The 14,974-nt window shown below is 39.3% G+C and overlaps 1 protein-coding gene across 1 annotated transcript in view; it reads left to right on the top strand.

Annotated features, from left to right (window-relative positions):
- The first annotated feature begins 12,282 nt into the window (after positions 1-12,282).
- LOC122090503 (alkaline ceramidase-like) overlaps positions 12,283-14,974 on the top strand; it is a 4,226-nt gene continuing 1,534 nt past the window's right edge. Inside the window, exon 1 of the mRNA XM_042660124.1 lies at positions 12,283-12,613. Within this exon, the coding sequence (XP_042516058.1) occupies positions 12,363-12,613 (251 nt within the window). The 5' untranslated portion in view covers positions 12,283-12,362. The remainder of the gene's footprint in view (positions 12,614-14,974) is intronic.

Below are 14,974 nucleotides of genomic sequence, written 5' to 3'. Positions count from 1 at the left end.
AAAAAGAAGAAGAAGAGAAGGCGAGAAGAAGAAAGAACAGAGGGCAGAAGGAAGAAGACAGAAGAAGAAAGAAGAAAAGAAGAAGAAGCAGAGAAGTCGAAGAGAGTGAGAGGCGAGACTTCTACCTGGTTCGAAGCTCTCACTGCAGGTAACCCTCCACATCAGTGCCTCCTTCTGTCGCACCTCCTCTCGAAGTCGACCTTCCTGGAACTCCATCATAGTCCACACCTCCACCAAAGTGCCACTGTTTCCTTGATCTGCTATCGTTGGAGAACCTGCTAAGAAGCCATCACTGCTGATTCCCATCTCCATAAAAAGGAAGTCTTTTCTCCTTTTGTCGGTACCCTTATTTCCCCGCCTATGACTCCTCTTTTGAGTCTTTCTTTTCATTTTCCTATTCTGCCCTTCCACTTTTCTCTTTTTTCTTTTATCCTGAATCTATTTATGATTTTATTTCTAATTTCCAAGTTTTCCCTTCACTTATATGACCAGTGATTAACACTTTGTTTCTCATTGAAGTTCATCTATTTACAGTTCTGCCATCCCTTGGGAAAAAAAAGAGAAGAGTTATTTACCATTCTGCCATTGTTCTTTAAACCTCCTTTATTTACTAATTTGCCATCACATTTGAGTATAACCTTGCTTATCCCCACAATGCTGGCCAATAGTGAAGTTATCCAGCAGCTGAATTCTTATAAAGGAGAAATTGATATGAAAATTGATGCCCTCACTACCATTGGCACTTCGCTTAAGACAATGATGAAATCTATGCAAGTTTCTATTGATCGATTGGTGGTTGTAGATAAAGAAAGAGTCCCATCCAGTCTGGAGGTTCTTCCAACACCACTCCACAGGATCCTTCACTATCACTGCCACCACCACCACTACATCATACACCACCACCACCACCACCACCACCACCATATAGAACTGGTAGATATGATGATGGAGCAGAATGAGCAGCAAAATTGGATGTCCTTGATTTTTATGAAGATAACAATCCAGAACTGTACCTTGATTGGATTCACAACTTAGAGACATTCTTCAAATGGTGTTGACTGAGGCCCGAAAGATCCTATTTGCAGAGGCTAAACTGAAAGGCACGGCCCGAGTCTGGTGGGTCAAGCAACAACAATAGAACCGAACCCGAGGCATTGGTTTAGTCACTACTTGGGCTGAAATGCATGAAGTCATGAACTGGAGATTCTTGCCTTTTGATTACAAGCAACGCATGCATCTCAAGTTTACACAGTTGAAATAAGAGAATTTGACCATTGAAGAATATGTTGCTAGATTTTATTATTTGGTCACTCATTCTGATTTTGAGTGGGATGAAAAAGTATTCGTGGCACAATTCCACAATGGTTTGCACCCTCAACTTAGTGTTGCCATTGTATCTAGTCGACTGCCTACAATAGAAGATGCCGTGAAAGTAGTGTATCAGGTTGAGGAAAGTCTGAAACACCCACACAATTGGAGAAAATTTGCAGATACTTTTCCTCTAGGTACTAGTTCTATTCTGTAACAACTTCCTACCCAAAAAGGGTCATCTAGCAAACCACAGGCTAGTGCTACATCTATGGCCTCTTCACGACCTAGTCGATCGTATTCTCCACCTCGACATGCTTCTGAAATGTCATCTTCACGGCCTACTCTATGGCCTGCCCTACTGTTGCTACTACACTGCAGATGGAGCGTGAAATAAAAAGGGTATGACTTTCTGATAGGTTTCAACCCCGAATATGATCAAATCAGGGTACAAATATTAGGTTGTGAGACTTTTCCGACTCTTCTACATGCATGTAACTTGGTTCTATCTGAGGATCATCGTTACTCTGTTATGCTACCCTCTACAATTCCTGTTCGGTTTGCACTATAGGCTACTCCAAATGCAGAAATCCCGTCTAAGGGTTCTACCCCTCGGGAAATTGTTTAGTGTGATTATTGTGGTCGCCCTCGTCATACCAGGGAAATATGCTGGAAGCTTCATGGTCGTCCCACGGATGGGCATAATAGCCAAACTAGAAAACAAGGCCCCCAGGCCCATCTGTCTGAGTCTGTTGACAATGCCTCCACTATTGCACTGTTCTCTCCAAGATCAAATGGCTACCCTCAAGCAACCAATGACATAGTTAGGCACTTCTCCTGTTCCTTCCTATGTTCAACCTTGCTTAAATAGGTAGTTTCCTTGTTTCTTCCTCTCATTCTCTTTTATGATTATTTGATTCGGGTGCTGCCGATCACATGATAAGTAGCTCTGAAGTCTTCCATACCTATATTCCTTGGTCCGGTTGGGATAAGGTACGTGTGGTTGACAGTTCCTTGTCCCCCATTTTTGGTAGAGGTTCCGTTTCCTATAGCTCTACAATTTCTCTTCCATCTATGTTGCATGTCCTGAAATTATGTGTTATACCTTGTTTCTATTTATCGCTTAAATAAGGAGTTGAATTGTTCTGTTCACTTTTTTTCTACCCACTGCCTTTTAGGATCTGGTGACGGGTGCAACGATTGGGTATGGTTAGGTCCGTGATGGGCTTTATTACTTGGATTCTCCACCGGCTATGCCTCCTCCTATGGCAGCGCATGCTCTCCGTTCTAAAGACACTCTCTCTCAACTCCACCAGTGGCACCGATGATTGGGACATCCTTTTTTTCATACTTTACATCGCATGTTTCCTACTTTAGTTAAACATTGTGGTTTGAAACAACTTAAGTGTAGTGCATATGAGTTTGCTAAATATACACGCACCTCTTACTTTCCTCCTGAAAATAAAAGTGATATTCCTTTTTCTATTATTCATTTAGATTTGTGGGGTCCTTCTCTGACAATTTAGGAATGGCTTTCGTCGATTTATTACTTTTACCGATAATTGTACTCGTTTGACATGGGTATATCTGTTGCATAATAAGTCGTTCTCTTGCTTTAAATCTTTTCATGCCATGCTTTGTACCCGATTTGATGCCAGTGTATGAGTCCTTCATAGTGACAATGGCACTGAGTATATAGATGGGGAATTTCAAGAATACCTTGATTCTTAGAGCATTCTCTCCCAAATTTTTTTGTGTTAGGACCTCAGAACAAAATGGATTCCAGAGTGCAAGAATCGTTATCTCCTTGATGTTGCTCGAGCTTTAATGTTTGCTACTGGTGTTTCTAGATATCTTTGGGGCAATGCTGTTCTTATTGCTGCCCACCTTATTAATCGGGTGCCCTCAAGCGTACCTAACTTGAAGCCCCATATTTCTTTTCTCCCTGATCCTACAATTGTTTCTAATCTTCCTCCTTGGGTATTTAGGTGTGTTTGTGTTGCTCATAATTCCTCTCCTTCAAGGTCCAAGCTTGATCCTTGGACTCTAAAGTGTGTTTTCCTTGGTTACTCGGCTTCTCAAAAGGGGTATAACTATTATCACACTCCTACTTGCCGCTTGTATGTCACCATGGATGTCACTTTTCATAAGTCTGAGGTGTATTTCATGTCAACTCTTCAGGGGGAGAGTCTTAAGGAAGAGCCTCCTTTTGTTATTGAGAAGTCTCTTATCCAGGGTATGCCTTCCGCTCAGGGGGGAGCCACCAGATCAACTTGTAAGAGATGTGATCACTGACACTCGAAGGTTAAAGGAGCAAGACACCACTAGTAACCAGCCATACCCTTCTAAAGCACCTCCATCGGATCCGCCAGTATTAGGTAAGACTCCTCCCATACTTGATATTGTACCTGTTACTTCTTCAGAGCCTGCCATGCTTGATATTATAACTTTTGCTCCTACAGTGGATGATCTTCCTATCGCTGTTAGAAAAGGAGTTCGTTCTTATGCCAAGCATCCCATCTTTAATTTTGTTTCCTATTCATCTTTATCTTCTCTTATAGGGCCTTTGTTTCTTTGTTGTCTTCTGTGTCTACTCCATAGTGTTGGCAGGAAGCCATAAATGATCCGAAGTGGAAACCTATAATGGTTAAGGAAATTCTGACATTGGTTTAAAATGGTACCTGGGAACTTGTTCTTCGTCCTCGGGGAATGAAATTAATTGGGTGCAAGTGGGTGCTTATAGTCAAGCAGAAGGCTGATGGGACGATTGAGCGGTACAAGGGACACTTGGTGGCTAAGGGATTTACCCAAACCTATGGGATTGATTACCAGGAAAGTTTTGCTCCAATTGCAAAGTTGAACTCTATCAGGGCATTGTTATCTGTTGCTGTTAATCTGGGATGGAATATCAAACAACTAGATGTCAAGAATGCATTCTTGAATGGAGATTTTGAAGAGGAAATTTATATGGATGTTTCTCTTGGCTTTGCCACTTTTTCCAGTGTTGGACATGTTTGCTAGTTGAAGAAGTCGTCGTACGGCCTCAAGCAGTCTCTTAGGGCATGGTTTGGCCGGTTCATGAAAGCTATGATAAGCTTTAGATATAGACAGAGTCAAGCTGATCACACCTTGTTCACAAAGGCGAAAGGTAACCAGGTCACTGCTTTAATTGTCTACGTTGATGATATTGTGATTACTGGTAACAATGATGAGGAGATCTCCAACCTTACGGCCTTACTGGTAGCAGAGTTTGAGATTAAGGACCTAGGACCCCTTCATATTTCCTTGGGATTGAAGTGGCTAGATCTAACAGAGGTACCTTCATTTCCCAAAGGAAGTCTGTTTTGGATCTCCTTAGTGAGACAGGTATGCTTGGGTGCAAGCTTGCGGATGTCCCTATGGAGGTCAATCATTAGCTGAGCAGTACAATGGGTGACTGTTGATAAAGAGCAGTACTAGAGACTTGTTGGCCGTTTGATGTACTTGTCCCACACCATCCCCGATATTTCTTATGCTGTGGGTATTGTTAGCCGTTTTCTTCATGATCCCAGGACACCTCACCTTGATGCTGTGTACTGGATCCTACGGTACTTGAAATCCGCTCCTAGAAAGTGTATTTTGTATTCTAATCGGGGGCACTTAAAGATTGAGGCCTTTAATAATGCTGACTGGGTTGGATCTATTGATGATCGATGATCTACATCTGGGTATTATACTTTCCTTGGAGGGAACCTTGTTACTTGGCGTAGCAAGAAACAATCTGTGGTATCTCGGTCTAGTGCTAAAGCTAAGTATCGCGCAATGGCCCAAGGGATTTGTGAGTTGGTTTGGCTTAAAAGCCTACTGAGTGATCTCCGAGTTAATGTTGAAGGTCCTATGCTTCTGTATTATTATAACAAGGCAGCCATTAGCGTCGCTTACATCCCCATTCAACATGATAGGACCAAGTATATTGAGATTGATAGACACTTCATCGAAGAGAAGCTTGACCAAGGAACTGTCTGCATTCCCTTTGTTAGTACTGCGAATCAGTTAGTTGATGTGTTTACCAAGGCTGTTCACTATAAGGCATTTCATACTCTCGTCCCCAAGTTGGGCATGTATGATATATATATGACAACTTGAGGGGGAGTGTTGAAATGACCGTAGTTAGTTTTATTCTTACCTTGATTAAGTTTTCTTATTTACTATTTACCGTAGTAAGTCTTGTAGATAGGGACGCTTAGTCAACGTTACCCTACTTCCCTTATTTGATTTATTGTAATCTTCTTATAAATAAGAAAGACCTCTGTCATTATTGACAAGTGATCATTCTCTAAATCTCTGATTCTCAACTCTGATCTACAACCACGATGTGGGTAAAAAAAAAAAAAAAAAAAAAAAAAAAAGAGATAAAACTTTGTGCTGAAAAACTGTGAGATGCATTGTTGTGAGAGAGACAGATTGGGTGAGATGCCCTCATGGAGTTAGGTCGGAGGCCTTCTCTACAATAGATGAGGTACTTACATATTCTTCTTCTCTATTTTCTGTTTTATTCTTCATCTTTTATTTATCCTGCAACTGAGAGACAATCAATCCAGTTTTTTTCCTATGCTGTTTGCTGAAATTCTTCATTGATAGACAATACATCGATCCTACTATAGGGTAGGTTCTATTTGAGCTAGCTCCTACATCAACTCCCAGGCAACACCAGTGCCTTGCACTAAAGCGACAGTCGCCCAAAAAAAGCTTGGATGCCACATTTATGTGAATAAGCCCTCCAGCTTTGGCCATGTAAATCACCAAGGAAAGGGGTTGGGCACAGATATGAAGGTGGCAAGAGACAGTGGGTCTCCTTGCCTAATGCCCCGACCTTTTTACTCATCAATTGATCAAGAAGTGTTAAGATATGGATTGAACGCATGCCATCATGAGTTGGACCCAGGTAGAACCAAAGCCAAGTTTTAGAAGAAGTTGTTCAATGAAATGCCACTCCAATCTGTCATAATCCTTCTTCATGTCCAGCTGCATGGCTAAAAACTTCTTTTCCCCTTCTTACCACGGAGGGGGATGAAATAATTCATGTGCAATGAAGATGTGATCCAAGACAAGTCAAGTGGGGATAAAAGCAGATTGAGATGGGAATACAAGCTGGTCAAAAGCATTCTTGAGTATCTGCAATAAGTTTGATCGTCACCTTAAATGCAACTATATTCACAGACTTATAGGTCTGAAATGTTCAGTAGATCCAGGGTTTGATCTTTTTGGTATGAGGCAGACATATGTTTGATTCATTGCTAAAGAGTGGAGACATAACACCAGATTGAAATAAATCAGTAAAAACATTGTACAAATCTGATTTTACTAGATCCAGGTATTTCTGGAAGAAGTTTGAGGGTAATTCTTCTGGAGCTGGAGATTTTAAAGGCTTCATCGAAAACAGAGTAGTCCTCATCTCATTCATATCCAGAATTTTATAGAGAAGTTCAATTAATAATGGGGAAACTCAACTCTGGGATCCAGACATTCCAAAACCTGTGTAAGCTGTGAAATCCACCCCTCAAGAATTATAGATATATGAGAAATAAGATAGAATATCCTGTGTAACCTCATATTCTTTAGAAGTCCAATGTCCTGAACCTGAAGCACGTTGAGCCCAAGGGGTCTTATAATGATGTCGGTGCTGGAGAGTTGAAGCATGGAAGAAGCTTGTATTGTGATCACCGCATTGGGGCCCAAGACTTTTGTTTCCATAATTCCTCATCACGGGCCCATTCCTCAGCAAGCAAAAATCTGAGCAGTAGTTTCTAACAAGAAGAACCCTCTAGAAATAGACTGATGAATAGAATTAATCAAAAAAGAAATTACCAAAGAGTCATTAGAAATCCATTTGTCTTGGGCAGTACCTTCTGCAGAGGGGTTATTAATTTGCCTGTGATATGTCTCGTGAGACCTCTGCCAACAATGGTAAGATAGGTAGATCTGGACCACATCAGGTCATTTGTTCCCTCCAATTTCACAGAGTAAGTACCGAACGACATGTATTCATTGCGACCTTACCCGTCAGATCCAAAGGTTTCAGTACTTACTTTAGACATGATGCCACCAAGTTAAAATCAACAATGGGTGGAAGACATACTAGATCTTCAAAACCAGCAGTCAGAACAGGTCTATACTGTGTGTGATTGGTGAATCTATCCTATCGAATCACTTCCGGTCTTTCCACGTGATCGGACTAACTGATTTCTTTGCTATTTACACTCATTTTTGTTGCAATAGGGGCAGGAAAAAGATAGATTTTTGTCGTTTGTGGATCACTCAGATAAATGCAATAATTCGTGAAAAAATGGTATTCTGTATATCTTTTTTATCGAAGGTTGAATCGATCATCAAAAGAAGAATTAGACAAAAAATTAGTATACATTCTGAGAAAATGAAAGTTCCATGGAAGAGAAGCAAATGAAACGCTTTCATAAAAATTCTCGTAGAATCGAGAATGAAGCTTTCATTCTGTACATGCCAGATCATGAATTAGTTCGATTTATTTACATACTCAATTTGCAAGGTGCAAATTCTGCAATTCTGGCTTCGGTATAGGGTTTAGGGTCTAAGGTTTAGAGTTTAGGGTTTAGGGTTTATGGGTATTTCTTATAATTTGAATATGGTATTTTGGGGTCAATCTACCATTATACCGACTATGATCGGCCATACAATTGCTATTCATAATGGCAAGGAACATTTGCCTTTTTTATAACAGATCGTGTGGTAGGTCACAAATTGGGAGGATTTGCACCTACTATAAATTTCTGGCGTTATTGTCAATAAGACGGCTTGGTAAGAGATTGCTTCTTCCAAAGCTCACCCCGTTCGCTTCGCCGGCAATAATCCAATTAGTTCTCCAGGTGAAAAAACATTAGGAGAACTAATGAGATAGTCCAATTAGGGTTTTGGGAGAAAACCCTAAATCTTCAAAGATGAGGATCACGCATACACAGCTTGGGCAGATAGGGCCATAGAGCTGGTCGAACTCCTTTGTAGGGGTGAGGATGGTTTCCTCCAAATCTCAATTGATTCTAAGGGAGGGAACCCAAAAAATCGATGGGAGCAGGGTATTGGGAGGAAAAACCCTAATTCTTGGGAAATTGTATGTGAAGATAGATATCAATTTTGCAAATAGTGATGAGTCCTTCTAGGTTTCTATACTTCTTGATCTTCAATAGGTGGAGATTTGTTCTTAGAAGTAGGAAGAAACAGACTCCAAGAGGGGAAGAATAAAAAAATTGCAGAGAGGGGAAGAACCCTAATCGATTCTTGCATTTTTTTTTTTTTTTAGAAAATTGAGGTAATGTGTAGGACAGCACCTATATTTGTATGAATCACTTCATTAGTGCTGTCCAATGGGGAATTAGGAAGGCAAAGGTGGGAGAGGATGGAGGCTCGTGAAGAAGATGAAGGATGAGAAGATGGAACTTGCGATTTTGGGAGGAAGATGAGAAGGGAAGGCTGAAAACCGAGATTAAAAAATTGTGCTATGGTACCATGTTAACAGCATGAATGGGGAGAATGCTTGAATGATCTAACTGATCACACAAGCCCTTTATTTGTAATAAGCAAAAGAGTCATAAAAGGATTACAAGTATACCCCAATTACAAATATACCCCCCATCTAGCCGCACACACTAAATAGGGTTGGTGGAAGGGGAAAGTACCCTAATGCCCCTACGGCACACTTAAAACATATATTCTAACAGTAACCTTGCTGATCACAATCAGGAAAGACTTGTCATAACCCCAATAGGAAAGCAACTAAAAACTCCAATTACAAATAGAGATCATAACTCTTAACTATAACTGACTCACTAACAAACAAGTTTCCTAAAATAACTCAAATTGAAAAACTGACTAACAAACAAGTTTCCAAAAATAACTAAGTACTGTCCCAATCGAATATGGTCTTCTGCTGGCTCAAACTGAATCAAAGTATGCCAGTTTGATGACTGTTAATGCTCATTAATACTGGCTCCTGAAGCTTCTTCCTTCTCCTATAGGTAAAGCCAAATCGTGGGGCCATATCTACATCAGCTTATCTCTAGGAATAAGCTTTAAAGCCTTGAGCAATAAATGCTAACAACTTGGCCCAAGAATATCATTTGATAGTAATTTTTTTTATAGTTGAAACCTGCTGTTATTCTTACTTGCTTTCTCATGTATTGGAGTGAGGCCCAATTTCTTGTTTAAGCTCTCTAGATTGATTGATCTGAATTGGTGGGGACTAATCTTCTGATTATCCTTGCTTTGAATTTTGGGTGTTCCTTCATCTCCCGACAGATTTGTTGTGTTTGGTGTTACTGTAACACTCATCATTTCTGCTTTTGTTGTGTACCTTTTACGTCAGTTGTCAAGGTGTAACACTGATCATTTCTGCTTTTGTTGTGTACCTTTTATGTCATAGTTGTCAAGGTGTCGCCTTGCATCCAGGCTCCTTCCAACGCCTTGGGTCGCCTAGATGCCTTAGAACTATGTTCTTCATACATTGGTTCGCTTGTTCCCCCTTACCACCCTCTCCCCCCCGCCCCCCACCCCCCCCCCCAAAAAAAAAAAAAAAAAAAAAAGTTGCATTTTCCATACAATGTAATGAATGTATATACTGACATAATACAATAAGCAAAATCGAATGTAAATACTAAATTTTGTTTTGATTAGTTGTATGAATAAAAATATGAATTTGTATCTTTGCTGACATTACATTTAGCTGTAGTGAAATACATACATACACACATATATATATATATATATATAAAACAATATTATGTATGCTGTGAAAAATAAGGCATGTCTGGTAGCTTTTATGCATAGATCTGCACAGCAGTATTATATGTCCTACGCAACATGTTTGGATACAGGAAAAATCTTAGAGAGGAAGCTTCCTTTGTGTCTTAGGTTTTGATTCAGAGTCAAGGAGTTTTAAACCTAGTAGCAATAAATAGAATATATGGAGTGCAACTTTAGTAAGAATAGTGGTGAAGAACTGAAGATGAAGTGGTTAGGATACATGGAAGGGAGGGAGGTACATCAAAATGATAGTTTCCTATATTGACAATCTGATGCAGTTGCACAATGGACTTAGAGAAAAAAAAAATATTTTGATTTGATTCTCTTTGGATTTAGAAACAATTTCTTTTGCATTAGTTAGTTTCTAATTTTAGATTAATTTCCATTTTCAAGTAGTTTCCATTAATTATTTGATTTTTCCTTTATATTAGTCATGTAATAGAGAAGAACTCAGTTTTGAGATTTGAAGTTTTGATGAATAGAGATTTGATATGAAAACCATGGCTGCCGTGGGCTGTTTTCCCCCTCCCTGACTCTCTGAAATCTTCTCTCCACTCTTGCTTCTTCTTCTTTCTTCTTCATCTTTTCTCTATTCTTCTTCTTCTTCTTCTTTTTTCCTGCTCTCTTTCTCTGTTTCTGGGCAATGGTTGCAGCCCCAAATAAGTGGGTCGATCTCCTTCATTCTTGAACTACTTGGACCAAGACCTTGATCGAAGGTTTCCTACCTACAGGCGATCAAAAACCTGGAGTATTACATCCAAGACTTGGTTCTGTTCTGAGAAATCAAACTCAGATTCAGATCTGGTTCTGAAACCCTCCGCCAGTCCTGATATCAGAGAGGAAACTCCATCTTTTCATTTCCTGTTTTGGCTGAACCTCGGCTGGAATCACAAGACCTGTGAGCTGCGATTCTTCCTTCCAAGCCCAAGGTCTATCCATGCTGGTGTGAGAGAGCTCCATCCAAAGTATCGAAGCTGCCCTCTTTTCTGGTTCTGACGCAGGATTGAAGAAGAGTCATGAGTTTGCTTTATTTCTTTTGCATTCTGATTTCCAGTTATGCCCTTCTCCTTGTCTCTAATTCTCTCATGTCCTAAACTCATATTGTGTTTCCTAATTTATCCCCATCCAATAATCGTCAATTCCCTTTAGGTCCCATCTCCCAAGTAGCTCATTATCTAATCTGGTTATATACAATTCTGCCACCCCCTTTATAACTTCAGCTTAATTACAATTCTGCCATTTAGTTGAAGCTTTATTTCAATACAATTGTTATTGGGTGTTGCCTTTGTTTTATTGAGTGTTAAGTGGGCCCTAAGCGATCCGATTTCAGTCTATTGGAATCCGGTTCGGCATCACATTCAATCATAAAAATAAGGAGAAATAGAAGATGTAACTTGCAAAGTAGGGCTCAGTGGGTGAAGTGGAGAGGTGCTTTTGCAGTGCTCTGTGATATACGCATCCCATTAAAATTCATAAAGGAAAATTTTAAATAAATATTAGACCAGCAATGTTGTACAGTGCTGGTGTTGGACGACAAAAAGGCAACATAGAAATAAAATTAATGTAGCTGAGACAAGGGTGTCAGATGGATGAGTGGAAAAACTGGAAAAGACAATGAAAACTGAAAAATTCAAGATGATTTTGGAGTAACTTTGATAGAGGATAAGTTGAAGGAGAGACATCTGATGGGTCTGGGAATTTGCATCAGAGGCCTTTATGTGCATTGGAAGTGGTGAGAAAAGAAAGATATGAAGGAACTTTGAGCTGACCACAAACACAGCCTCAAAGAAAGTTGAATGGTGAAACAGAGTCCCCGTAGCTGACCATATTCATTATATTATTGTGTATCCCGTTTTCCAGGAAACAAACTTGTATGAATCCAAATGTTGCTAGACTTCTAGCATAGACTAGGCAAGTAATAGAGGATGTGTCTTTTTTTTTTTTTTTAATGGTAGGAAAGGTATAAGATGTATGTAGTGATAATTGACTAACTAATTCTACCAAAAATTCTTCCAATATTTTATTTTGTTTTTAATTTATTTTTATTTGATAGATTTCAGTATTTTAATTTTAATGAATCAAGCCGTGGTGCAAATTTGTTAATTAGTGAACGAATGGTCGATATCTTGTGCAGTTTCTAACACATCTTTTTATGTTTTGCAGTTATCTTGAACTAAGTGACATCTTAGTAGAAAGTGCTTCCGCTGGATATATTTTCGTTTTGGGTATAATTATATTGGAGAATGGCAGATATATCAAGTTTCTGGGGTCCTGTCACATCGACCACAGAGTGGTGTGAGAAGAATTATGTCTATTCTTCTTATATTGCAGAATTTTTTAACACAGTATCGAATGTACCTTCCATAATCTTGGCTCTCATTGGGCTTATAATTTCCTTGAGACAACGGTTTGAGAAGAGATTTAGTATTCTTCATTTATCTAACATGATACTTGCCATTGGTAGCATGCTATTCCATGCCACATTACAGCATGTGTAAGTATCCTTCCCTGACAATCTGGTTTTGTATTGCGTCTTCCATTTGTCAAGCATATTTTGTTAACTCTTTGCTCATGTGAAACAGTGATAGAGTATCACCCAATCATCCATGTGAATGCAATTTTTTTATGTTATGCTTGTCTTTTTCTATTAATTTTGTGCATAGGAATTATTGTACCTTCTATTTATCTAAGTTGGATTCCTAATTTGAATGTAAAATTAATCTTCTTTTTTTTGGCTCGTCTACAAATATTCTATGGAAGTTCCTTGTCGTTACTCCTTAAAGCGGGTTTACCAATATGTCTTGGACTTTAATTTAGAAAAACTGCTATGAGAATGAGAAGTTATGGACATGAGGAAATGGAGAGGGAAAAATTAGAAGAAATGCTGGTGAAGTGATGGGATACCAGAGAAAGTGATTAATTACTTAGGTTCCCATTGGTTTTCTTTGTTAATAACTCTCTACGCAGAATTATACATGCCAGAATGACCAACTTAAACACCACTAACATAAATTCATCCAAAATAAGAAATTTGTGACGAGTAAATGTGATCCAAAACTCAACTTAAGAGTTTGATGCTGGAACTTCTATAGATGCCGAACTGAGCCATCCAGATACGAAAATTAGTCTCCCCTATATTTATTTTTCCTAGTTGCTGTGTTGACTGATGTATTTAGTTGGCTGACTTGGTTCTGCATGGATTCAAGTGGAACCACAGCTAAGTTTGGCATTTGATTAGTTGGATTTGGTTCTCAGAGAGGGTTGTACTGGTCCACCCAAGAGATGCTATATTACTATTATTGGAATATCTAACACTGATAGTGTTACAGATGAGAAATTTTATTGTATTTTGTGAAATACAATGGGTGTACAGATGGAGACGGGAGTCCCCTCCCCCCCTCTGATTTCTGTTACATGGAATGTGAAGAGGGCAAATGCAAGCCATTTAATGGGAAGAGAACACCTGTTCAAATTTCAGACCTAATTTGATTGTAGACTGTCTGACATTGTTCAAGGTTGAGTTGTTTTCAACCACTTTTTATCTTGACATATGACACTGTCCGTATGGTTTGAATTTGGTACATGGGGAGGGAGGTTAGGGCCTAGCTCTCATTGGAAGTTGGGCCCTAAATCATCCTGCTTTACGCAGATATTCCTTCCTGTTAAGATAATGGGGCATGGTTCTGGCCATACCACGACAATGCTCCCTTCTATTAAATATGTATTCCTTCTGTTCCCTTAAGATTGTCCATTTTGAAGGTAATTCTCATTTGCACCCCAATATCCCACTTTCTCTAAATTATCTTTAAATTTATCATTTTCAACACAGATTTTTAGTTTTCATTAGTTTTATGACGGACAAAATGGGGGATATCAATTTAAATTTATCCTTTGAGGGAGTATGATAATTCACACTTAATGTGTGTAGGGGTTATTTGGGCAAGTTTAGGTGCCCTTTAGTAAACAGTCCAGTGTTTCTACTGACCTTTTGTTTTTTCGGATTACAAATAGAACAGGAATGTGTTTGGAAATGCTGGTTTGTTTTTTCTGCTCTTGCGGAATGAACTGGGCATCTGGAACACAAAAGAACAGAAATGAAGAAACAAAAATAAATTGTTTCTTTAACTTCTGGCAACACTTTGAAACGAAAAAAGGGCAGGGTTTCCTGGTAGCCTAGCCTTCTTTCTGTATCTCTCCCATCTTTCTCATCTCTTAGTAACTCCCACACTCCCATCTACCCTCTGCAACTCCCACACCCCTCAGTAACATACTCATCTCTCCGGTTGAAAGTAACACATTGGCGTGAGCAATTCGTCATCAAGAAAAATCCGAACCTTTCGGTTTCAAAGGGATAATGATTAGATGGAATTAGATTTCCATTAGAGATATTTTCTCAAGATTATTGGATCGTGTTCCATTTCCAGAATTACTTTCAGTCTTAGGGTTCCAAAACTTGAGATGCTTGGACTTCTTTGTGCTCTTTCCGTTTACTGCATACTTGGTTTCTTTGATTGTTGCTATTGCTTTCTTTCTCCAAGACTTTGGTTAGGGATGGATATGTTGAAGCTAGTGGTGCTGGGTGAACGATTTAGTTTGGGTGGTGCTCAAATGAATAGGATGGTTAGTGGGAAAATGAAGGAAATTTTGCAAGCTCAGACACCTAAATCGAAGATGGTTGATAAAGCAACATTGGATAACTTGCAAGGACCAAATTGGGGTCTGAACTTATGGATATGTGCCATGCTCAATAGCTAAGAGTTTAGCGGTTAGGAAGTCGTGAGAGCCATAAAGAAGAAAATCGCAGGCAAGAACATGGTAAGTAAAAGGTTACCAGACAGGTTTCTACCCCCCCCCC

The sequence above is a fragment of the Macadamia integrifolia genome, chromosome 10 (genome assembly GCF_013358625.1).
Source record: "Macadamia integrifolia cultivar HAES 741 chromosome 10, SCU_Mint_v3, whole genome shotgun sequence".
NCBI lineage: Eukaryota > Viridiplantae > Streptophyta > Magnoliopsida > Proteales > Proteaceae > Macadamia > Macadamia integrifolia.
Note: the sequence above shows the minus strand (reverse complement) of the source record. Positions and strands in the feature narration are given on the sequence as shown.